Raw genomic sequence first — 25,706 nt, forward strand, 5'->3', positions numbered from 1 at the left:
ATAGTGATGGTCACGGGTTGTTTTTTTTGCTTTGACTCTAAAAATACCACACTTTGGTTCCGGACTCATGTACATTGTGTACCAACCATTATGCAAGGGATGCCAAAACTGAACCAACATTCACTAAGATATAAGCAAGACCATGCCAAAATGGACGATGTACGACGTACTTCTTTGGCGGCAACGTATAAAACAAAAAACATAACACTGCATGTTATCTGGTACTAAGACAAGCCTGTTAGACCAAAATCATGGAATATTTAATTTCATTGATGGAGAGATCAATGGATGGCTAAATCTATTTAAACAAACAAGAACATGTGAAACATAACTCAAATTTGTAACACAACAGAAATAGTAGAAGATAGGAGGATACGAAAATATAATAAGAGGGTATCTATGAATTATGTTAATTCTATCTTGAGAATGAGTGTGCTAACCACATTTCTTATAATGTTTGGGTTTAGTTTACCAAATACCAATGTAGAGGACCAGATATGCAATGGTACGGTAATGTGTATGATAAGAATGGTCCTTTTGCTCTAAGCTTGGCTTATATATGTTCTTGAAGCGTGACTCCCAATCAAGGTTATACTTACTATTCAATCTCTCCTTATCCTAACGATGCCTTAGCTTATGGTCATGCTACTTGCAACCCAATTTTAGAATTTTCAGATTGTGCCCTTTGTTTAAGTAGTGCAAAATCTTTCTTGGAGGTCAAGTCAAATTTGTTGATTGCTCAATGAGGTATGAACAGTATTCATTCAGCAACTAATCTAAGAGGCTTTAGTCTTCCTACGAGGGATGTGACTAGGAAATTTATCGTTCATCTTTGGTGTTGTCTTTCTATCTCTTTCCTTTCATCTTCTTTTGTTCCCATTGTTTTAATGTGTTTTATTTATGGTGTTGATGAGTTCAACATCAGCGTTGTTGTCGACTTTTCCTTGTAATGTGATTTCTTATATTTGTTAAGGTTGCAACAATTATTTTCTGTTAATGTTTGAGATACAATCCTTTTAGCTTGATAAGAAGAATTGGCTTAAAAAACAAAGGTGTTACATTGGATGTCAAGCAATATCGTATGATGATTAACACATAAAAAGAGCTGAAATATGAAAAATAAGACAAGCAATCACCATGAAAAGTAACAACTCTAATACAAAGATGAAAAGATAACGAAGAAATGAAGAAAATAAGAAATAAGCAAAGTTACATTCCTTATGATGTTTGTTTTGGATGGATGAAAGATTATTATAACAGTTTGACGAGCTGTAAGCCTTCAATCACGAAAAATTCAGTTGCTAAAAGTCCTATTATTATTAGTCATTTACGACCCAAAATAATTTGATCCTTCCGCTCGCTAAAAACCCCGTAAATTCAATCATGTAATTGAAAAACCTTCAACAACGGCAAGAAATCAATCGTTATACCTCCTTTTAGCGACCAAAGTTTTCCTAATTGTCTTTTGTGCCGTTAAAACCTTCAATAATGCCAATCCGGTCTTTGTACCTCCTTGTAGCGACCAATTTTCCGAAAACTTCAATAACGACAACAAATTAGATGTTCTAAGTGCTTTTAGGACCAAATTAAAATTCATTTTGTTGTGGTATTTTTCTTTCAATAACAATATTTTGAACAGCCAAATTTCCGAAAATTTAATAAATATGATTAGATAAAGATTCATACTTTGACACATATACACACACCTCAACATTCACATAACATCATGCTAATTACAAAGAGCTAAAGCATTACATTTTAATCTTTTCCAACTTTTAAAAAAAAAAAAGAATAGAATTGTAGCTCTGGTACAAAGGCTACTTCTTTAAACAACCCCCAGGCAAGAGAAAGTTGCTCTGGTACTTCAACTTTTTCAGCAGCTTCAACTTGCTCTGCGCTATTCTCAAGGAAGATTCATCAGATTTCAAATTCTAGATCAGTGAAAAGAAACAAGCTAAGTCCGTGTTAGTTTAGTAAGAAAACTCCTACATACTAGCTCCATTTGTTCAGAAAATAAATGAATATTTAAGATTGGTACAATCTTATAACAATATGAACTGTAGGATGTAAACAAAGAAATGAAGAAGATCTCACGACACTATGAACTGCCAGCGCTTCTTATACAACAATATATCACTAAATCCAAGAGTAAAAATATCACAAAATCTATTATGAATATATATCAACAAAGAGAAGAATAACCTAGCACTGGGAGCAAATGATGTTTCTATTTGCTCATCGAACAAAAAGAAGTGTTTCTTGCTGCATATGTAACAGTGTTTCGATAAAACTTGAAAACCTAACAATTCAACAAGGCAGAGATGCTCAGGATTAAGTTCCTGGTCACAGGTTACTGTATTACATCAACAATTAGGAAAAATATAACATCAGTTTGAGTGCGCCTCTAATTCCAGTTAAATTATTCCTCAGTGTTCAACCATTAAAGGGAGCAGGATCATATGTGGAGTGGTTTCTTTTAGTGTCTCAGTAGAGATACACTACACTCCTTTGTATTAGTTAAGCAATTATATTTCTACTTTATTGGTATGAGATGGCTAGACCGTTTTATAATGCTTTACCTTTATCCACTTCTCGCAGACGACAAATAAGTAAGGTCTGATTACATTCACTAGCAAATATTTCCATTGAAAATGTTTTCTAATATTTTTTATGTTTGGTTAGACATAAAGGTTAGCTGCATGTGGTAATTGTAAAGGACTAGTAGAAAACTTACTAACCTGTTAAATGCATGTATTTGGTTCATTTGAAGACGGCATCGGTGAAACAGTGCACCTGCAAGCCGTTCATATTTACTCTCTGTCATCCATGCGTCTTTTTAGTGATTCATTTTCTTTGAGGAGTACCCCCTTTAAACACCTCAGCGGTTATCCCACCCCCAAATCCAACCGCATGTCTCTTACATTGAGGAGCTCCTTTTCACTGCCTCAGACGACTCGCATTTTACCAGTTTTTGGATTCCAGCCTATAAAATACAGGAATATTTAGAATAATGTAATTATAAATTAAATAAAAGGATGTAAGATAAAATTTATCAATAAAACATACATATTTTTGGTTGGTTTTAGGTTCGACAAGCTTGTTGTCCTTCTTACGAGTCTCAAAGAAAATAGTTGCCATGTCTGGTGGATTACCATCTTTGCATCCCTTCACATTCAAATAGACAAGTCAAACAAATCTTCCAAAATAATGGGAGGTCTCCTCATAGGATTGTAAGATTTACTTACCAATTCATAAAAAATCTCTCGAATAGCTCACTACCCGTAAGGTGAGGCATACTCGACTTAGATCTATTGACTGAGTTTCTTGTACTTGCTTCCTATATTCAACACAAAATTGAAATTATAATCTGCCACTTGAACTAACTAGCAGTTAGTAAATAGTTATGAAGCCATACCTTAAATTTTTCATTTAAAAAATGCTCCTTGACCAACCATTTTCAATCACTCTTGTCTATCCCCTCTGGCATATTTGTAGAGCATCGTACAATGGCTTAGATTTCACGTTCATGTGCAGCAATGCCCTCCAATTGTTCCATAACTTTCTCATATGTTTCAAAACATCATTTCTTTGATCTTTCATGTCATCACGGTCAAATTTGTCCTAAAAATATTTCACAAGTATCATTAAACAAGAAACTCAAAATTTTCAAATAAACTAGAAAAATAAAATGTAACCAACAATTATATCAAACACAAGTAGTCCATCACCAGGCCAGGATTGTCCAAGTTCTCTTCTGCAAAAGCAGAGGCAGCTGGAAAGTATTGCAATTAGTATTCCAGTTAGAATTGACCTGAAATCGACATCAAATTAGTATATAGAAACGGTTATAACAGAACTCAAGCTGCTGCAATTCTGACCAACTTCCTCATTTGGTAACTGACCTTGAAAGAAAATGGAATTCAGTGAAAGTTGCTTTAGTTTTGATAATCTTCCTGTTTCAGCTGGAATGCTCCCTGTCAGAGCACTGAAACTGAGCTTTAAACTTCGCAGGGAGAACAAGTTTCCGATAAAAGTTGGAACTTTCATCAGTGAGGTTACAATTTGAGAGGACTTGCCATTCTTTATTTTGAGAATGAGGACAGAAAAGAAAGAATTTGAGTTGGAAATTCACGGACCTGATATTGATATTTGAAACAAAGCAACTGCTGGTGCATTGGAAATAATCCCATCTGCATGGACTTTCATGTCTTGGATTCCATGAGAGAAAGATGTAGCAGAAGAGGAAGAATTAAAAGTGGAGAGCCATGACAATGAGGAATTCCCTTCTTGATTTAAACCAGAAATGGAAACAGGGAACATAGATACGATCAGAAACAAGAAGAATAAGATGACTGTTACTTTTCTTGTCATGATTATGATGGTGATGAGGATCTATATTTTTCTACTGTACTTCTGTTTTAGCTTCTTCCTGCCAAATGCATCAAAGAGAACGCATAATGGACTAAAGACATGATGCTACTTCTAGTTAGCCTAAACGTATTTAGGAGAACTAACTAGTATGCTAAATGAACCTGAAACTTGTGACTGATTAAGTGCTTCTTGATGTTACTAGTTGCTGGTCCATATAAATTTTTTACAACTTTTCCTTATCAGATTTGCATTTCTTCCTATTTTGGGCATCGGTTGATGTAATGGTGCTTTTTGATATGCCTCTTAACTGAGTCACAAATCATAATTGATCTGTGAATTCTTGGTTGAAGCAAATGATGTTGAGTCTGGCTTAGAGTGGAAGGTGAAGTGAAATCTGTCTGTTGAAGTGGGAAAATTCAATGACTAATTAATATTATGAATTGTCACCATTTTCTCCATGTTGCATTTGCATTAATGGAGGTTCTTTCTAGTAATTTTTCTTCTGCAATTCCAGGTGTCATTACTTTTTATTTATTTATTTATTTAAATCTCACCTTCACGGTGGGGGTTTAGGCATAGCCCTAAACCTGTATATTAGCATCCAAAATGAGAACACATGAAGAAGGGGGACATAAAACCTTACCTATCCATCTACATCAAGTAAGTTAGGTATCCCTAACTTTATACATGTTGTTCAAAAATATACATGTTATATCCACATCATGTACTGTGACATTTCCAAGAACAAAGAGAGAGATCCTAGTGCAAAGACAATTAGGTTAAGTTAAATTTCCAAAAAAATTGGGAGAACAGCTCCCAGTTACATGTGAGCGTAGATATAACCTTACAAGAAATTCCCTTTCCTTTGTCTCCTGATCCTAAAATTAGGCATCTGGATTTGATCCATCCTTGAGCAACCTCTAGCATCCTTTGGAAGGCCTTTCCAGTTATAGGAAAAAACAACATTTCCATTTTGCATGTTACTCACAGCTTTAGCAAGAACATCTGCTACAGAGTTTGCTTCTCTATAGCAATGTTGGATTTTGTATTGCTGAATTTGCAAACTATCCTTAATCTACTCCACCCATTGAGACAATTCCCAAGGAATTCCATTCTTGTCAGTTAGCATATTTACCACCAATAGTGAGTCTAACTCCAAAATGATGTTACAATATCCCTGTTGATTGCACCAGTTAACCGCAAATAAAGCAGCCTGCATCTCTGCTTGATTGTTAGTGCAGAAATGGAGCTTGTTAGAAAAAACCATAATTAAATCTCAATTTCTATCCCTTACAATGCCTCCTATACCTGCTGTCTGATTTCTTGAACTACTGCTCCCATCTGTATTAACTTTAATCTAGCTACTTAGATGTTTCTCCCATGAGACTGGTGTAATAGTTAAAGGTCTTCTTCCGTCCAGTTCCTTGGAAAGAGTATACCAGTTCCATCTCAAATCAATTTGTGCTCCAACTTTCTTCAAGTGTATCTTTAGATGGAAGAGAACTTCATTGCATATTCTCTCCATAGTTGGATATTCTCTACCATATCTCGCTCCACGTCTACCTTTCCAGATTTCCCAGCAGATGTAAGCTGGTGCTATGTGATACAAAGTCCTGATATAAAAATTTGAGGTTGTCTGATTCTTCCATGTGAATTTTTTTCTTCCAGATCCTCCACATTGAGAATGAGATTTTGAAAGGGATGTGCTTAATCCAAGTGTCCTTCCATATTTGCTGTTGTCTGCCTCTTTGTCTTAAAAGATCATAGGTAGTTGAGCAAGAGAAAAGACCATCAGTAGACAATCTCCATATTGCTTTATCCTTTCCTTGAGTATTTCCAATTTTGATTTCTATGATGTGCTGAACCATATTGGTAGGGACCAATAACTCAAGGAAATAAATATTCCATGCTCCTTCTGTAATGCTATCTTCCACCAAAAGATTGTCAGGGGTTTGAATATGCAGCAATTGTGCTAATTGACCCATGCCACTCCAATTGTCCCATCAAAAGGAGAGGTATCCTTGTTGGACTCTCCACAAGATATGAGGCTCCACCTTGTTTCTAATCTCCATCAGCTCCCTCCAACAACTAGAATCAGCAGATTGTTTTTTCTTGGTTACTGGATGACTTCTCGGGCAATATTTATTGATCATGAATTTGGACCATAGATTATCGTAAGTTCTCAACCTCCACCACCTTTTAGCAGTAAAGGTCTTGGCTATATCCTCCAAACTTCTGAAACCAGCACCTCCCTCTGCAGTTGAGAAATACAGCTTGTTCCAAGTGCTCCAATGATACTTTTTTTTTTTTTTGGAGTCGTTATACCCCCAAAAGAAATCTGCAAATTGCTTCTCCAATTGTTTTAGAATAGCTTTTGGAGGAGAAACTGCAGCCATTATATGCAAATACTGGGACTGTAATACATGTTTAATCAGTGTAGCCCTTCCTCCTACCGATAATAGCCTACCCTGCCATCCCTGAATTTTGTGCAGAAGTCTAGTAGCCATATCTGCAAAGAAACTGAGCTTCTTCCTTCCACAATATATAGGACAACCAAGATATTTGAAAGGGAAGTGATGGTGCTCGTAACCCGTCACTCTCTGAATTCCGTCCCTTATAGATTGAGAGGTGTGAGTAGGGGTGAGAAGAAACTTTTGTCCTTGCTAATTTTCTGACCCGAGGCCTGTTCATACTGTTGCAGCTTTTTCATAATCAGCTTCATTGACCTCTTTTGACCAGAGGAAAAGAATGTCATTACATGTTCTCAACTTTGTGGATTTAATGCATGTCAAACGTATTTGGGACACCAGAAATGAACCAAACATCACGAATCCAGAAAAGAGCAAATAACCAAGAATCATCCATGCTGGCAACCAGCAACAAAACCAAAAAAGTTTCAAAATAATGGAGTGTTGTACAAACACATCAAGCTTAATGCAGTGGCAGGCAAATATATCCCATACAAGTTAGTTGACATGCATCAAGCTCGAAAAACAAATCAAGAAATGCTTTAAATCCTTACAGTAACAGCTAGCCACATGCATTCCAGCTTATCTTCTTTGATGTCCGCCCATGGGTGTACTCGCAGCGGGCACATATTAGGATCATGATCTAACATACCTAAGTGTCTTGCAAATGTGGCATGATGCTTCCCAACAACTCCATTATGGTAAAAAGTAACTCTCAACTTCTCTCCAGCTTTGAGTGCTAAGACATTTTTACACCTGGTCTTTCCTCTCATCTTTTTTGCCTTTTCAGATTCACATGGACCTGCAAATTTTAATTTAAGTCAAACATTAAAAAAATTCTAGTCCACTAACATTAAAAAAAAAAATTACAACTTGAGACAACAAAATACTTATTTCACTTCTCTGAGTGTCTTGCATCACTTCAGCTTCTTGAAGGAGGGGAAAATCGTCTTCCATTGGATCAAAACTAGGAGGCACAATGCTATTATACTGTACTAGCTCATTCTGAGTAGAAACTGCTGCATTACAATTTTTACCTTTGCCAAGTGTAGTTCTTTGTTCAACACTTACCTTAAGGAGCCTAAAGCTCTGAAGCTTTGCCTCACGTCCCCTTGCTAAAGCATCAGGTGCAATGTACACATGTTTAATAGTCTTCGAACTTGATCACATTTCAGACTGCCGGAATTTGAAGGATTCATTTCAACCTAATAACCAAAAAATAGAAAGAGCAGAGTATTTTTAAGCTCGACCAACAAGAGAGTTCAGCAAGTTTTCAATAAGAAAAGAACCAACTATCACTTTGACTAATTCTGAGACATGAGAGCACACTACGACCTAAACATATTACCACGAAATGAACTTGGAAGATACAATATGTAAACAAGTTTTAAATTTAAATGAGCTTTGATCTTGGAAGATGCTTCTTCAGATGAATCATCTCTATGTGAAGGTCTTGAAGGGAAACTAAGAGGTTGGCAGGCAAGACAACAGGATAGAAGATGATTGACAGAAACATGAAAGACACATAAAAATAGAGAGATAACAGGTACTTAGCACGTCAATTTCATCATATATGAACATGTAATCAGTTAAGAAGTGATAAAGTCCACAACACACCTCAATAAGAGATATGATACGATCGTCGCAATATAATTACCCAATTAAGCCCCGTGGTCGAACCACAAGGAGTTTGAAATGATGGTAAGGTAAATACCTAAATGAGAGACTCAATATATCCTAATTTAGCTTTCAACAATGTTTGGAGCAATTAAATCTAATGATTATGCTAAGAGTTATCTAAGAGACAAAGTATCAAACACCTAATATGTACTCCATTTAAGCTATGGTTGTACGTATTAGAGAAAAGCCTAGGGTGGTATTCTTTACCATGGTGTTCAATTAAATAGGTATATCTATCAATCTTGCTTAATTGATCGGGATTATTATGGCACACACTCTAATTTACCCACTTGATGTTTTTCAATTGCCAAGTAGTCTAACCCAAATTGCTCTCTCAAGTCAATAGGATTGCATTAAGATTAGGCATTGTGGTGTCCAAGTCATGATATTCATATCTTTAGTTCACTCTCATTCCTCTCATTAACTAGGCCTGTCAATTAGTCTAATTCCTTGTTGTCCAAGTTACCCAAACCTAATTCCTCTTTTTCAAGCAAGAACCAAATCAAAGGTCATGAATCATTATTTGCAACCACTAATAAGCATAAAAATAGCTACATAATAAGTAATCCACTCATAAACAAGCTCAATATTAAAAACCGATAATGTTTTACATACTAGGGTTGAAATACAACCCTAGGTATAAGTCTAGCTACTTATAACTAAAGAGATAAAAACACAAAATATAGAAGAACTAAATATAATTAAACTACTAATTGCAAAATATATTGTTAATGATCATCTTCCTAGAAAATAACCCCAAATACACAAAAGCTGCTTCATTCCAAGTCCCAAGGCAAAAGATACCCTAAAAAGACCTAAAAATACTATTTATAGTGTCCTGGAAATCACTGCCGGAAATGCCGATGCAGTGTGGCCGCACTTGAGCATTGCAGTCTGCACTGCATCTGGCTGTCTTAAGCGGTTTTCAATTGCAAGTGTGCATTGAGGCTGCTCTTCAGAGATTGCGGTCCGCACTTCAGGTGTTGCGGCCACACTTCCCTGGCTTCCAACATTTCAATAATTGACAATTCTCTGATCCTTCCAAGCTGCAGGAGTGTGGAGTATATTGCGGCTACCACTGCGGCCGAACAATTCCATTGCAGTCCACACTTGGTCTTGCTTCAGGGATAGTATTTTATTTGTTCTTGCACTCTGATTGCTGCCCGCACTCAGTCCATTGCACACGCAATGGGTCACTTTTCACAGACTTCCAGTTTAGGTGGGTAACCTGGCAAATATATCGACTTCGAAAATGGAAAGATTTGTACTACTTTTTAGCTCCATTCTTGACCTTTTCATCTTCTTTTCAACTGAGCTGCTTCACTACCTGAAATCAGACAAATTCCAATAAAATATGGTATCAAATGGTTAGTTTTGGGCTCAAAAACAAGAGCAAAAGACAGTGACAAGTCGCTAAAACCTCCACTTATCAAGTAGCAATCCACTGATGGAGTTTTAGTAGGCATTTGGACAATATTTTGTTGAAGTTGAAAAAAGAATATTTCAAGTTGAAGCTGAAAAGGAGTATTTCAAAGAAACCTTTCCCTTTCCCGGTGTTATTAAAAGTCATTGATTCGTCGTTTGAAGCGCTGAAGTGATACAGAGCAAGCGGTTATCGCTTCATAGGTGAAGCCATGCGCTTTAAAGAAGTTTGCGCTTCAAACAATGGAGCAGAAAGTGCCAAGGAGAATCAGTCGCTTCTTCTAATCTCAACTTTGAGGAGTTTGATTAATGTCGGCATTATTTTCCATTGGATGCTAAACTTAGTTATTTTAATTGCAATAAAATAAATTCATTGATTGATACTTTTAGTTTCCCTTAAAATTTGGCTTCACTTCGTGTGCTTCACTTCTCTCTTTTCGCTTCAAGCTCCATAAACCTTATTGCTATTCTGCGCTTTTCGCTTTTGACAACATGCCCTTTCCTACAACTGAACTTGCTAATCAGATGGAGTCCAGTATGGAACTTTCATTATCGTAAAGGGTTTGACAAATTAAAGGCAGGTGTGATAAAGCTTCAAACCTTCATGAGTTCTTTTTCTTTTCATTTGCGAAGAATTATCAGACTCCTCTAAATCATCATCCTTGTTCTGCACAATGTCAACAGATCATGAGGTTGAACCTTTCATACAACATGCCAGACTATTGGAAGGATCGTTAATATAAAATACTTATATAATACAAAAGGCTTTTTTTTAGAAAGTTAACAGTATTACAAATCTTCAGCAAAAAGAATATGCTGGAAGCCATATTTACAAGTTCAAAACAAGCGGAAGTTTACATCCTTGTTCTTCTTACAAGGATACAATAATGTCTGATAAGGAAACTGCACCTTGTAAGAGTTCTTCTTTACACAAAAAACGAAAAGTAAAAAAGGCAGTTCATCTTAATTTTCTGGATAGAACTACTTCTTCCTTCAAAATATCTCAAGAAAGCGACTAACAGTTACAAAGTATATTCATCTATTTTAACACCCCTTTTTCGGTCAAACAAGTCAAACTACACACACTGAAACAAAATCATTCATCTTCTCCCTAGAAATCGTAATTCAAAAATCTCAGTTAATTATCCATAGTAATTGTTAGGATCAAGAATCCGGATAGTGCATAATTTAGCCAAACAATGTGATAATGATAATAACAAAGACAATGCAAGTTGATAATAATGACAATTAAAGCATATAAAGAAGGCACAAATTTAACGTGGTTCCGTCAAGGTGACCTACGTCCACAAGCGGAGAGGAGCAATTTCACTATAACAACCGATACACAAAAGAGAGTACAAAATTAGAGATAAAACTCTAATTATCCCAAAATATATCCCAAGAGAATAACCTCGCTACAATCACTCACAAAGAAAAGGTTCACTTAAAGTGTTCCCAACATTAACTCTATGGAATATAACAAAACTCTCAATCACAAGAATACTCAAAATGAGTTTCTAGTTAAATATGGGATGATTCAAATGAAGTAAGATGACCCACATTTATAGGGCAAAGTTCTTGGTGGGCCCAAGTAAAGAAAAAAGAATAAAAGAAAATATTTTTATTCTTTGGCTCCAAGATTAGCCATGAACAAATTTAGGCCACGTCTTACAAATCTCCACCTTGGCCTAAATTGGATGATAAAGTTATTTTACTCCACCTCCAAAAAGCTCCAATGGGCTTATGTCAAAATTTTATGCCATCAAAATCAGATAAGTTGTCTGATACCGAAACTGTAGTAGTGCCTATAACAGTAGATCCCAATAAAATATACAATGAATCAAATCTATATGCTTTCATGATCACAAGAGCACCTTGAAAAAATTTCAGAACTCCACCTTCACTAGTGAATTTGCACCCAAGATATTCTAAAGTTCCCAAAGAGATGAGATTTTTCTTCAACTCAGGAACATATCTTATATCGGTGAGAGTTCTTACCACACCATCATGTATTATGATCTAAATTGTACCTTTGTCAATAACGTTACAGGTAGCATTGTTATCCAATTGGACAACTACACCTTCAACTGAATAATATGTAGAAAACAAGTCCTTGTAGGGACACATATGATACGAACAACCGGAATCTAAAATCTACTCATTGTCTGTTGCTAAAAATATAATTGCCTCAATCTCATCATTTGCTATACTAGCTTCGGCGGTGTAAGTATCTTTGTACTCATTTTTCCTTTCTTTATGCTTTTCTTTATTTTTCAACTTATAACATTCGGAGATAATGTGACCTTTCTTATAACAATTACGACACTCTAAATTATTGTATTTGGATGTTGAGTCAGATTTACCCCTAATAAACAAGCCAACTTCCGCTTGAGTTCTACTAGCTTCCCCAGTAATATCACTATCTATTTGTTCTTTTGATTTTAAGATAGATTTAATATCCTTATAAGAGATATTATCCTTAGCATAAAGCATAGTATCTCTTATATGCTTAAAAAATGGGGGTAGAGAACAAAACAATATCACGGCTTGATGTTCATCTGTAATTTCTGCGTCTATATTACACAAATCCATAAGAATGGAATCACAAGTATCAAGATGAGAGAGAATAGAGGTACCTTCACCCATACGAATTGTATAAAGCTTCTGCTTTAGGTAAAGTCTATTTTCCACAGTCCTCTTCATATATAAGGTTTTTAATTTTTCCCACTTGGATGTTGTTTCTATAGAAACTTCACGTACAACCTCATTTGAGAGATTTAAGATGATACCTAATTTTGCCTTTTTCTCTGTGACAGCAAATTCCTCGTCCGTCATTTTATCCGGCTTCTTCTCCTTTCCTTGCAATGCCAAATTTAAGCCATCCTGAATTAGGATAGTTCCATCTTTAATTGCCACATTCCGAAGTATGCATTTCAGTTAAATTTCTCAACATAAGTCTTTGTTAAGAGTCATATTTGACTATTGAAACTAACCCGGTTAGATCCGGCTCTGATACCAATTTGTTAGGATCGAGAATCCGAGTAGTGCAGAATTTAACCAAACAATGTTATAATGATAATAACAAAAACAATGCAAGTTGATAATAACGACAATTAAAGCATATAAAGAAGACACAAATTTAACGTGGTTCGGTCAAGGTGAACTGCGTCCACAAGCAGAGAGGAGCAATTTCACTATAACAACCGGTACACAAAAGAGAGTACAAAACTAGAGATGAAACTCTAATTATCCCAAAATATATCCTAAGAGAATAACCTCGCTACAATCACTCACAAAGAAGAGGTTCACTCAAAGTGTTTCCCAACACTAACTCTATGGAATATAACAAAACTCTCTATCACAAGAATACTCAAAATGAGTTTCTAATCAAAATATGGGATGATTCAAATGAAGTAAGATGACCTATATTTATAGGGCAGAGTTCTTGGTCCCCAAGTAAAGAAAAAAGAATAAAAGAAAATACTTTTATTCTTTGGCTCCAACTTTGAATACTTTGGCTCCAAGATTAGCCATGAACAAATTTAGGCCATGTCTTACGGTAATCAATATTTTATTCTTTTCATCAGTCTCACCAACTACAACCACCCCAAAATTCTTAGTTATCAAACTTTTATCATATTCTTGAACATGAAAACTATATCTATTAATAATGTAGCCATTGAAACTTGTCACATATTCATAGGGCCATGCAACAATGACACCAAATATGCTACTATCATCACGTTTGTACAAAGTCCTGAAATCTATCAAGATCAAGTACATAATTTAGCAGATACTATTTACTTGAAAAAAAATGCTTAACTAGTACTCATCTTTACTTTTAACCAACTAATGAATTGTCTATTCTATTCCACATCTGAACTTTTCTGAGAGGTATCAACTAGAATTTTGTGAAGACTATCTACGAAGAATTGAAGTATAACATGTCATTTTAAATGAAAAATAAGGAAAGGTACAAGTGACTTATTAAAACGAGTCATTACTTACTATGGTTGAATTTCACCACAAATCTTCATCATCTATACTACTCCCTCCGTTTCAATTTATGTGAACCCATTTGACTGGGCACGGAGTTTAAGAAAAGAGAGAAGACTTTTGAACTTGTGGTGTAAAATGAGGCACATATATTTTGTGTGGCTATAAATCATTGCATAAAGGTAAATTGTTTCCAAATAAGGAAAGGGGTCATTCTTTTTGGCACCGACCAAAAAGGAAATAGGTTCACATAAATTGAAACGGAGGGAGTATATTAAAAGTGCGAAGGCTTAAATCAAATGTTAAATTATCAAAATATCATTTTTAATTATAGACCTATTTAAATTAAATACTCCAATAAAAACATGCGCTTAGCAAACAGCCCTAAACAAAAAGACGCTACCATCCTTACCAACAACTCTTACTCATTGTTACGAAACGATGTGCTCCTTCACAAAGTTCCACATACTGGAGTAATATCTCCAATGGAAATTTTCTCATTCAAACCACTTCACTTATTCACTTATTTTGTTCTTCTATTATCGGTTATTGCCACTTTTGTACTGTCATCGTTTGTTTTAATTCTGATTAAGAAGCCTCTAAATATGTTTGCAGGGACTGGAATATGGTTGAACATTGAGATGCCATTTTATGGGGTCAAGATGGAAGGTTTGAAGAGTGCGCTGTCGTGTGAGATTTTGAATTTCATCATTGTGTTCATTGACACCAGCCCACCACAGTACCAATTTCTCGGCATGTCTTCAGAGTAATATTTGTTGGTTAAGACACTACCAAGAGATTCAATAGCATCTAAGGAAGTGAAAGAGATAAGTTCCACATCGTGGCATAAATTCATCCTAGCATTCATGAGAAGATATGTACCAGCCCACGTGAGGTAAGTTTTTGTTTTTCAAAATTAAGTTATACCTCATGTTGTTTACTATGTTATGTGGTTTATCATGTATCAAAAACTGTAATTATGTAATTTGATGATGGTAGTTGGATAGACACTACCTTTTTGTTAGTGGGCCAAGTTGTCAGCGGACTTACTTGGCCCACTGACAAGAAGTAACTTCAATCCGTTTTGGCTTCTGATGTTGAGGACTCTATGATGGAATGCATGGTGAGGATGCAGAGACTGGTGAAGAAACGGATACTGAGATGAGGATAAGGTCTCGATATTTTCAGTAAGCTTTGCTGTCATTCTTTTGATTTCTTTGTTCTGTAATTTTTTGTTGTAGTGAGACGTGTGTTTTGCTTGAGTTTCCTAAAAGATTTGACTACTTAGTAGAGGAGAAAATAGGATTTTTTTTCTTTACATGAAAGCAGAAGGAAAGTGACAAATTTTATGTCTGGTACTCTGTGCTTAAGGAAAACACCCTTGAATTTATGAAAATAATAACACTAGACTTTAGAATTTCAACTGGAATTGGAGATGACAGCTGAGAAATACCATGGAGTTAATTATATTGACATATTAGAGAAAACTCTCAAGCAGTCATCTGGTACATGGTACACTGAAGATTAAAGATAAAAATCTGAAGGGATAACGGGGGAAGAAACTCTAAGATGTCTTCCTCAGAGTTTATAGTTTGTAAAAGAAAATTGCTTCTTTTGACCTCTTCATTTTTTATGCTACAATGTCTACCTATTTGTGATATCCATTCTTGTGCTCTTCTTATTCATTTTCTGCCAATGCTATGATTTCAACTGTATTAACTAATTGATCAATTATTAAGTTTTGACAGCACATATATGCGAGAGTGATTAATCCTTGAATGTAAGCCACTCTATATATTGACTAGCTGAATTGATAATAATAACTCATTGCATATAAAAGTGTATGTTAAATGCTACTAAGAAGACCTATTTGAGATAGATATTTTTGGATCTCATAACACATTGGTAGATGTTCAATTGTCCCACATCGGAGGGATTTGAGGTCCTTGGTCTCCTTATATGGTCTTGGGCAATCCTCACCTCATAAGCTAGCTTTTGGGGTTGAGTTAGGTCCAAGGTCCATTTATCATGGTATCAGAGCCAGGCCCATCCCAATTATTGTTATCGATGTTGGGCCCCCATTTATGTTGTCCATGCTCCAGTGTGCATGCCTGGGCGTGAGGGGGGTAGGTATTGAGTTGTCCCACATCGGAGGAATTTGAGGTCCTTGGTCTCCTTATATGGTTTGGGCAATCCTCACCTCATAAGCTAGCTTTTGGGGTTAAGTTAGGTCCAAGATCCATTTATCAGTAGAAAAACAATACTGAACTTGAAAATTGAGATTGACTTTGCACTTGGCAATGCCGCTATTCGTGTCATTGGCCATGTAATATTTATTCCTTTTTCAAGCATCCAAGTGAAAATAAAAGTCATTGGTATATGGACGTTAGATTTTTAGTTAGAATCTTAATTTCTGAAGTCAAGATGATACAATATTCAACCATATAGTATTTATATGACATGATTTTGTTGATAACTTGTGTTCAGGGCTCTTCACGTCATGCATTAAAGATTGAAAATATTTCGAAGTGGAAGAGATTCATATGTCACACTTGGGGATCTCACCACCAGAATTTCTTCTATGAGGTTAGAGTTACTTTTTTTTTCTTTTTCTGTGGTCTAAGTGAGATTTAAGAGTTAGCAATTAAGTCGTAGAGGAGACGAATATGTTGAATACATCGTTGCTGCAAGATAGGAAATATTCTTAGGAAGCTGTAGAGTAAACAGTTTTGGAGAGTGCTATGCATGTGAATTGTGATGAGTGAAGATTAATTTCTAAATTGTTTCCCTTTATTGACTTTACACTTCTTCCAAGATAGACTTGAAGGATGTAAGTTGTTGATATTTCCTTTGTAAGCGTGACAATTGAAAAGATTTCACTCCACGCAAGCTATTTCATTTATTAAGCTATGGATTATTCTTCTCACCTAATTAAAAAATTCAATGCATTATGCAGGTAGGTTCTTTCTCATTATAAGCTTATGTTCTTGTCCAATGAGATTTTTAGAGTCTGGATTTGGGAGGCTATAATTTCTAAAGACATAGCAGAAACTTTAAGACATGAAATATTTGCCATCATAGTTGATGTTACTCATATTCACAATTAAAATATTGTTGAAATATCCCAAAACAAGAAAATAGTCAAGCTAAATATTTGATATATTAGAAGAATCGTTATTGATGAGAAAGAAACTTTTACTTTGTTCTTCATATATAATTATTTACTCAAAACTTCTGTTTTAGTTGTATCGATTTTATTTTACAAACCGTCTACTATATGACCAGGCATACACGTGTCGAGAAACTAGTACTATACTAAAAGTGGGAACACCCTAACTCTAAAGTTGATTTACAAATAAATCCTTTAAAATCTGAGTGACAATTGTTGACTTTCCCATATCAACTAAGGGATGGGGGACTTGGTCTCCTTATATAGCTTGGGCATCCCTCACCTCATGAGCTAACTTTTGAGGTTGAGTTAGGCCCAATGTCCAGATCTTTATCATGGTATCAGAATCGGACCCAATTCAATTCTTTGTTTCTCCAATGTTAGGCCCCCATATTATATTGTCCACACTCTAGTTCGTAGGTCTGGGCGTGCGAGGGAGGGGGGGTTGAGTCTCCCACATCGGCTAAGGGATGGGGGACTTGGTCTCCTTATATGGCTTGAGCAATCCTCACCGTATGAGCTAGCTTTTGGGGTTGAGTTACGCTCAATGTCCATATCTTTATCAACCTTTTGTCCTTCAAAAAAAAAAAATTACCTTCCATGAAATGATTATTTTTTGTTACATTGAGTTGGATGTGAAGAATTGTTTCATCTACCAATAGTTATTATAGGATGTTGTAAATTTTCTTAATCATTCTTTACAACCTTTTCACATTTCGAGCTTTTATTGTTGTTCCTTCAGCTTCCATATATTTGCACAGCCTTTTGACATTCTTACTGCACTTTATAAAAGTAGACAACAAAGTGTCTAATTAGTTCATTACTTTATCCTTTCCCTCTTCTCTCGGTCAGAAGCTTTATTTTTCCCATAAAAGCCTACTGCTCTTTTCTTTGGTGTGTTTTGCTCAGGCCCGACTACACAAACATGTAAGTCTATTTCTTTTCCTCTAGACAAGCTTATTTTTGTTCCCTTTATTATTTTGTTTCAGGACTTCAAGGAATGTGGGTCTATCCTCTAGACCTTTTGATTTCTGCGTTATTCTAGGCAAAGTCATGTTGGGGAACTATCTAGAAATCAATACTCATGTACTAGGCATCATCATTTGGGAAGTACTAAATTGCTTCATTAATCCTTATTTAAATAATGGAAAAAGAAGCAAAATTCTCTGTTTCATGTTCCTATCAGTTTGTGGCATCAGTTGGACATTCCCTCAGAGTATAAAGGAAGCCGTGGAAAGTTGGAACTCCTGGAAAGTTGATATATCCATCATGAAGATGTAGAAGATGATCCCAACATGCATATTTTGGTGTATTTGGACATAGAGAAATCACAGATGTTTTTATGGCATTTCCACTCCTAACTGTTCTCTGAAATCTAAATGTCTAATGAATCTTTTCAGTTGGAGTAATTTAAGCCCTGTAAATGATATTCTCCCCCTTTTAGATTTCATTAGTTCTCTTACTATGGCCTACCATCAATTTTTTTGGTTTTGGAATCAGCTCCCAGCACTTTGTAGGATTTTGTATTAACAGCTATTCCAATCTTCTTTTGTAATTCTCTGCATCTTCTTGATGCCAGCTATATAACATCTTACTTCATAAAAATAAACTAAGTTTGCCGTCATTAGTACAACTCTTAGAGACTGCAGCTCCTTTTCCTTTCTTTATTTCTGTCACCTGTTTGGCGATGCCCTTATCATAAAGATGCCATAAATTTCATCTTTTCTTCTTTTTCTCAATTAGTCCCTTTTACTTTATATGACTGCACAAATTATTGCAAGATAAGGTCTTATTCAGTAAAAGGTTTTGATCATTCCTTATATCCTTCTTTAAGAGTTCAGTCAAAAAGTCTTCTCAACCTAGATTTTTAGGTGTCCCTTCATTATTTGTACAAATCAACTAATATTCTTTCTCCTAGTTTATATATGGAAAGACTCATAATTTTGAATTAGAAAATATGCACATGTACGTGAAATAATGATTTATATTTATCAATTAAATTATCTGATATCAGTATCTATTAGATATCCCTATCATAATTAACTACTACTTCTTTGCAGGTATATACCACGAAACTGACAATGATTACTAGTCATTCCGAGGAAGATATATGTTGATCGAATTATTGTACAACTTCTAACAAATATTACTTTCATTCGACATCAACTTCATGTATGCTTCTTAACAATTACGTCACTTCAATAAGCTCATCATTTATCAACCTGAGCTTGCTTTTCTCCCGTTTCAAATTTCTTCCATTATTGAGTTATTTTCAAGAACTTAATCTTATTTATTTTTATTTTATATTATAACTTAAATACACTCCCTACGTCCAAGTTTATGTGGTACTTTTCCCTTGTTAGTCAGTCCCAAAAAGAATGCTACCTTTCCTTATTTAGAAATAATTTATCTTTAGAATTCCTACTTTACCCTTAATGAATTGATTTACAGCCACACAAATATGTATTGTTTGTTTTAGACCACAAGATTCAAATATCTTCATTTCTTTCATAAACTCTTTATCGAGTATAACACCTCCACATAAATTGGGATGGAGGGAATATTATTTAATGGAGTATGAGTAATATTTATGTGTTTTTTAATAATGTACTAATGATATGGCTAACGCGCAAAGCGCAGGCCCAGAAACTAGTAACATAAAATGTGCCTGCTCTAGTTCATAAGAATCAAGTTTCCACTGTTTGCTAGCCCCTAAAGCCTTACATAAGGTCATAAATTTAGTTGCTAAACATCCCTCGGCAGTAGAACCTTTTGGGCCAGCCCTATTACCAATAAAAGACTTCAGTGTCATTGCTCCATTGGATACATCCAACGCTATTGAATGGGCCCCGCAATCCTAACTTCATTAGCTAAATGAATGAGCAGGTGCACCATGACATCAAAAAAATGAAGGAGAGAATACCTTTTGTAACTTGCACTGAGTTATAGGAATTTAGGCTTCTATCTGATCTAACTCATCTATTCTTAAGCATTTCGCTCCAAGCACGTTGGAAAATTTCTTGTAGTGCATATCTCATATTGAAGGTGTACCAGTCATAAACATTTAAAGGTATACACAAAGATAGGCAGAAACATCAACAGCGATCAAATAACTAACCTGCTGAGCAACCTCTGCAATTTTCCCACTGTCTTCTGATGATTCTGTCACTGTCAACTTCTGAGGTTCCAGAAGATTATTTAGTTTCCCCTCATTTGTTTTCTTCAACGAGTTCTTCTCAATTGAAGCATTTTCAGCAGATACCCTACACAAATCCCTATTCCTCTTTCTTTGGAATGTGTATTTAATCACTCTATCATTTAGAGGCTGACTAGGATTCTCATTGTTTAGATTAGATACCGTAGATTTTGAGTTTAACAACTGATTGCAAAGTTTTTTCAGATAGAACAACTGATTGCAAACACTATCAATATCTATTTTGTAAGCAGGAACCTCTAAGCCCTCCCCAGATCTATTATCTTGTTCTGAAATATCCATCTTCCCCATTAATCCTGCATGCTCATCTATTGCATTATGAACACCAGTTGCCTCAACTGACCCTGGTTTATCATCTGAAGTTTCTGTGAATCCGATCGGCATGCCTGGTTCAGCTTTTCCTGTGGATAATATTTGGGCCGTCTCAGAAGGATCTTCACTAGGAACATTGTCTCTGGCTGTAGTTAAATGAGATCTCAAGCAACAATCGGTTGGGATATTTGGAATATGCTTGGGAGACATATTTTCATGACGGATTTCCCTATCTAATAGGTTTCCTTCGGAAGCAGGAAGTCTCTGCGTACATCCATTTTGGTATAATTCTGGTGCTTTGCTTCTCAAACCTAAAGAGGACAAATCCCCACCAGCAATGTAAGGACTTCTAATGTTAACCTTTGCATGGCAAGACTGGTAGCCCTCAATATTCTGGTTCATATTGGCTACCTTCAAGTTAGAAGTTGTCACATAACCATACTGTGATTCGGGAGGCAATGAGACTATATTCTCCTCTGGTAGTTCTCCAGGAGTAGCAGTATCGTGATCCTGCAAGTTGTGTACATCCTTCTCTTTGTTGCAGCTCACTCTCTCAAGTTCAGCTTGAACTTTTCTCAACTCTACTCTGATATCATATACAATATCTTCTGCTTCCTGAAGTTGAGCTTCGAGTTCTTCAATCTTCCTCTGTTGACTCAAGGATGACAATTCTGCTTCACTAATCTGTCAAAGAGGAGAGTCCAATTAGAGACATTAAGTTTCAAAATAAAAATATTACTTGGATATCAGGTAAGTACCACTTCCATCTTATGTGTGTTTTAATTAAATATGACATATAACCTGCTGTATGCTAAGGCACAAACTTACCTCTGAAAATATCATAATTTTATACTCAAGAGAGCAAAACTGGATATTCCAACCATAAGCTAACAAAGTGCTTTATCTATGTGGCAAAGCATAATCTTGGGGTGAAACCTTTTTGATAAGTAAAAAAAAAATCTATTAATGAACATCAAGTTGGTGTAAATTCACAAATTAAATTACATTACAAGCTCAAGGACCGCCTAACCAGCTGAGAAGAAAATGTTTCCCTAACTACACAATGTGAAATTAAATTTTGCACCAGATGTACATGATTTTTATCCTTTCTTATAGTCTACTTTCCCTCCTTTCCAACTACCTAAATTCCTCAAAACTACCAAATATACCATTCTTGCTTCACGGTCTCTCGACTCTGCCTTTATGATGACGCTTCTACTAGAATCATTTAATGCCTTTTCATTCCATAGATCCTATTTTAGCTTCCATAACTAGTAGTTCACACACTCTCCCCCTCCCGTGAACTTCCCACGAGGTTCACAGTTGATACAACATTCCAACGTTTTAAACTCCCTCAAATTTATTTGTTTCTAGCATGGCTAATCTTCCAATCTCCTCTTCCCTACTCGCCTCCGGCCACCATTTTTCTATTTCAGAAAATAGTTGATTACTTCTCCTCAAAGCCCTAAAAGATACTAAATGGATACTCCATTTCCTGAAGCACATGAATCTTTTTCCCACTCAATTCTGATATTATTTTCTCTTTCCCCTCCCCCACTTTTTAATGACAGTGGTGTCCGCGCCAGCTTGTGTGCACCTCGACTACTCCACTGGGTACCTACTACCTCCCACCAGTACAGTTACCGGTAACTCTTCCCACCAAAGCTTAGGCAGATGGTAAGAAAACCTAGTGTCATTTTGCCTCAGCTGGAATTTGAACCTAAGACCTTACGGTTATCTTCCCACGTCATTGAACACTAGATCACACCCTTGAGTGCTTCGAATCTTCAAAGAAGCCCATCTTACCATTACCTTCGTTAATCTCTTCCTTCTACCTGTATCTTCTTCACTCTTTTATAATCTCCGTGTTCTCTCCCCTCCCTGTTATCATTTATCATCATTGCAAAATTGCTCCTCCTTGATGGAGTCACTTACTCCTTTTGATTGCCCAGCAATTCGGTTTCCCTTGTGAACTCTACACCCAACAACTAAAGAGTTCCCTTATTTGAATGAAACTTCAAACAACGCGAAACCCCATTTCAAGAAAATATAAAATAAAATTAAAAAAAAAATTGTACCTGTTGGAGCCTGAGCTGCTGCATGTGAAGGGCCTCTTGTTTTGCAAGTTGAAGCTCGCGCTGATACCAAAGAGCTTTTTGTTCCCACATCATAATCCTCGTTGAAGCCTCCTTTCTTGTTTCAATTATTATATCCTCATACCTCTTCTTCAACGCTTTTAATTTCTGCCACCCAAAAAAATAAAATAACCAAAATACACGACGAAATTCACAACAACAATAAATCAAATATGCCTCAACCTCTGAAAAGTTCATGCAGTGGCGTAGAGAGAGTAGGGGATTTTACCTCGTCGATATGCGTTCTCATTACAGCTACCGAAGTGTAGAGAGAAGTTAGGGAAAAGGGAAGGGGATGATGGAGTCTTTTTGGTTTTATAGTTCTATGCTCAAGCAGTTATGACATTAAAGGTTATGTTAAAAATGGGTTAACAAAAAACTCTTGGTTGTTGGAGATAACCATTTCAATACTCCTTCAGTTCAATTTGTTTATCCTCATTTGACTTGATACACAGAGAAAAAAATACTTTTGAAATAGTCTTAAATATATCATAATATTTGTATTGCTATAAACTTTTAAAATTTGTGATCTCAAATAAATTATATTATTTGTATTAACTATAAAAACTTCGTCAGAATAATTAAAGACCCCGAACTTGACCCTTTTTAACGAGCGTACATCTTAACTATACGTGATTTTAATTATCCTTACGTTTAATTTTCGGATGTCATTACCCCCTAACCTAGTAAACCTTTGTATCGTGAATATACGCGCAGTATACATTGAAATGTTTGATGATGTGGCTATGCACGATGGAAATAATTCGGGTATCCTTTTAAAATACCCGACCCACATTTACAATTAACCCCTCAAATTTAACCCATCTCCCCAATCGGCCACCAATTTCATTTGGTCGATAACATAGAGAAAATCTAGGGTTTCTCACCACTTCACTCCCATAGACAATTGTGAGTGCTTGAGCTTGGTTTTGGAAGTAGATTGGGTTCTCCGTTGAGGTGCTGTTAAGTTCTAGATCATCTTGCAATAGGGTAAATTAGAGCCGACTGTGGAGTAGCTCAAAGCTACTGGGTTTTTTTGATTTTCTCACCAAATTTCTACTCTTCGCTCCACATTTGAAGGGGTGTGTGTGCCTCTTTCTGTTAGTATGATGTATAGCCAAATTTTTCCTTTGATTTGTAACTAGGGTTTGAATATATTATAGTTTAGGGTTGTGAGGGTAACAATATTTGCTTGCTCCGGAAATGGAGGTTCATACCATTGAAAAAATCGACAAGAATTTGCTGCCGGATAAAGACTACATCCAAAGAATCGTCGGTCAGGATTTACAATAGTCCTTGCAACTTTTAAAGGAGTCGGCTTGCCACATTTGCGAAAAACATTCATCTTGTTTCTTCCAAGTAAAAAATGGTTGTTATTTGGGCAAAAATAAGAGCCAAAAATGGCTTTTATAGAATTGTAATGACAAAGGAAGAAAGTGAGAAGAAAAAAAGGCTAAGAATTAGAAAGAAGAGAATAGATAGGGGTAAGAATAGTGGTTGCTACCATTGGGGTTTTAATTTTTGGAAAAAAAATAAATTTATTATCGTCCACGCTCAGAGACGGATCTAGGTTTTAAAGGTTACGGGTGCCATAATTTTCTTAAATGTATATCTTTTAATGACTAATATTAAATTTGTTAGGAACGTTTATTCTATTTTTTTGAGTTTATTCGAGCCAATCTAATATGTATCTTGTAATTGTAAATATAAAAATTACATCTCATATATAAAAAATAAATGTAATTGCCATTTTAAATAAGGAATACACCTTTATTATAACAACACTAGTAAAATCAACATTTTCACTGGGAAATTACATCTTTTTTGTAGATTAAATAGAAATTTACACAAGTAAGATAGCATCTCCCATAAGGGAATTACATCAATCAGAATAAGAAATTTTTTAAAAAAATATCTTCAATAGATAAATTATACCCCATAAGTATAAAGTTAAATAAACTACAAGTTCCCAAATATTAAAATCATAATCTCATTTTTTTGTAAGCAATGCTTACGAAATTTTCATCAAAATTTAATACTCCAAAGAGATTTAAATTATATTTAATAATCATATAATAACACAAATTGTATGATATAACAAAAAAAAGATGGAAAAAAATTTGATCTCAATCCAAAATTTCCATTAAGAGTAAGACCCAAGTTTATCGGATTTGAAAGAAGAAAACTCATAAATTTAAGATTAAGAGGAATGCTTATTTTATATAATTTTAAAGTTTTGGAGTCCCTTTTTTTAGTGTTCTTGCTAGAGACCACATATAAAATAATAGGAGGGAGAAAAGAAAAATAGTAAAATGACATTAGAAAATTAGGAGGCAGCCAAAAAGAAAAATGACTTGGACAAAAGGAAATAAAAAGCATAAAGAAAAGGGGAAGTTAGACGAGGTTCAAAATGAATTCAAACTTGAATTCTACACACGAGAAAAGTTTTCAAAAAGGTCTACCAGTCATGACACCTTTGTCTAGTTTATGATTGCGGGTGCCAAGATCAAATATTTTACATAGTTTAAGAGAATTTCAACATAGGTATATGAAAAATTTATCATCTTAGCGGTTGCCATGCCACCCCTTCCTAAAGGGGTGGATCCGCCCCTGCCCACGTGCACTCAATTATTTGAAATAACTTTCAATACCATGTGGCAGGTTAGGGGGTAATAACATCCGAAAATTTAAGCATAGGGGGTAACTAAAATCACGTATAATTAATATGTACGCTTATTAAAAATGGTCAAGTTCGGGGGGTCTTTAACTATTGTGCCTAAAGACTTCCTATTAAGAAAATATAGGAATGTCTTTTAAAAAAATAGGGCCATTCTTTTTGAACCAAGGGAATCCTAAAAATATTTATATTACAATATGACGTTTCAAATTTTTTTAGTGGCTATAAAGACTAGAAAGTGGTCATAATATTTTTTTAATAT

At 35.4% G+C, this 25,706-nt stretch overlaps 2 protein-coding genes and 1 long non-coding RNA gene across 8 annotated transcripts; all 3 read right to left on the reverse strand.

Moving 5' to 3' along the window:
• Nucleotides 1-2,753: 2,753 nt before the first annotated feature.
• LOC104225454 (uncharacterized) lies at nucleotides 2,754-3,324 on the reverse strand. The gene is made up of 3 exons (XR_710605.2): nucleotides 3,246-3,324; nucleotides 3,067-3,165; nucleotides 2,754-2,983 (listed from the first exon to the last, which is right to left on the reverse strand). It is a non-coding gene; the product is annotated as an uncharacterized lncRNA (long non-coding RNA).
• A 1,639-nt stretch (nucleotides 3,325-4,963) lies between these two features.
• LOC104225455 (uncharacterized) lies at nucleotides 4,964-8,855 on the reverse strand. The gene is made up of 4 exons (XM_070150353.1): nucleotides 8,727-8,855; nucleotides 7,730-8,044; nucleotides 7,394-7,641; nucleotides 4,964-7,237 (listed from the first exon to the last, which is right to left on the reverse strand). Exons 2-4 carry the CDS (start codon nucleotides 7,794-7,796, stop codon nucleotides 7,229-7,231), a joined length of 324 nt encoding a protein of 107 aa, XP_070006454.1. The 5' UTR covers nucleotides 7,797-8,044; nucleotides 8,727-8,855; the 3' UTR covers nucleotides 4,964-7,228.
• A 235-nt stretch (nucleotides 8,856-9,090) lies between these two features.
• LOC104225456 (uncharacterized) lies at nucleotides 9,091-23,168 on the reverse strand. Of its 6 annotated transcripts, none has more exons than XR_011400653.1 (6): nucleotides 22,997-23,168; nucleotides 22,711-22,875; nucleotides 20,225-21,316; nucleotides 10,542-10,608; nucleotides 10,326-10,449; nucleotides 9,091-9,846 (listed from the first exon to the last, which is right to left on the reverse strand). XR_011400653.1 is itself a non-coding variant. In XM_009777255.2 (5 exons), the coding sequence occupies exons 1-5, from the start codon at nucleotides 23,015-23,017 to the stop codon at nucleotides 9,815-9,817; spliced, it is 1,377 nt and encodes a 458-aa protein (XP_009775557.1). In that variant the 5' UTR covers nucleotides 23,018-23,166; the 3' UTR covers nucleotides 9,091-9,814. The 6 variants fall into 6 exon arrangements, 3 of the variants coding, with proteins under 3 accessions (XP_009775557.1, XP_009775555.1, XP_009775558.1); XR_011400654.1 differs by lacking the exon at nucleotides 10,326-10,449 and adding an exon at nucleotides 12,731-12,824 and having other exon boundaries at nucleotides 22,997-23,164; XR_011400655.1 differs by lacking the exon at nucleotides 9,091-9,846 and adding an exon at nucleotides 12,731-12,824 and having other exon boundaries at nucleotides 10,414-10,449; nucleotides 22,997-23,164.
• Nucleotides 23,169-25,706: the final 2,538 nt, after the last annotated feature.

Source organism: Nicotiana sylvestris, chromosome 6, assembly GCF_000393655.2.
Source record: "Nicotiana sylvestris chromosome 6, ASM39365v2, whole genome shotgun sequence".
Classification (NCBI taxonomy): Eukaryota; Viridiplantae; Streptophyta; class Magnoliopsida; order Solanales; family Solanaceae; genus Nicotiana; species Nicotiana sylvestris.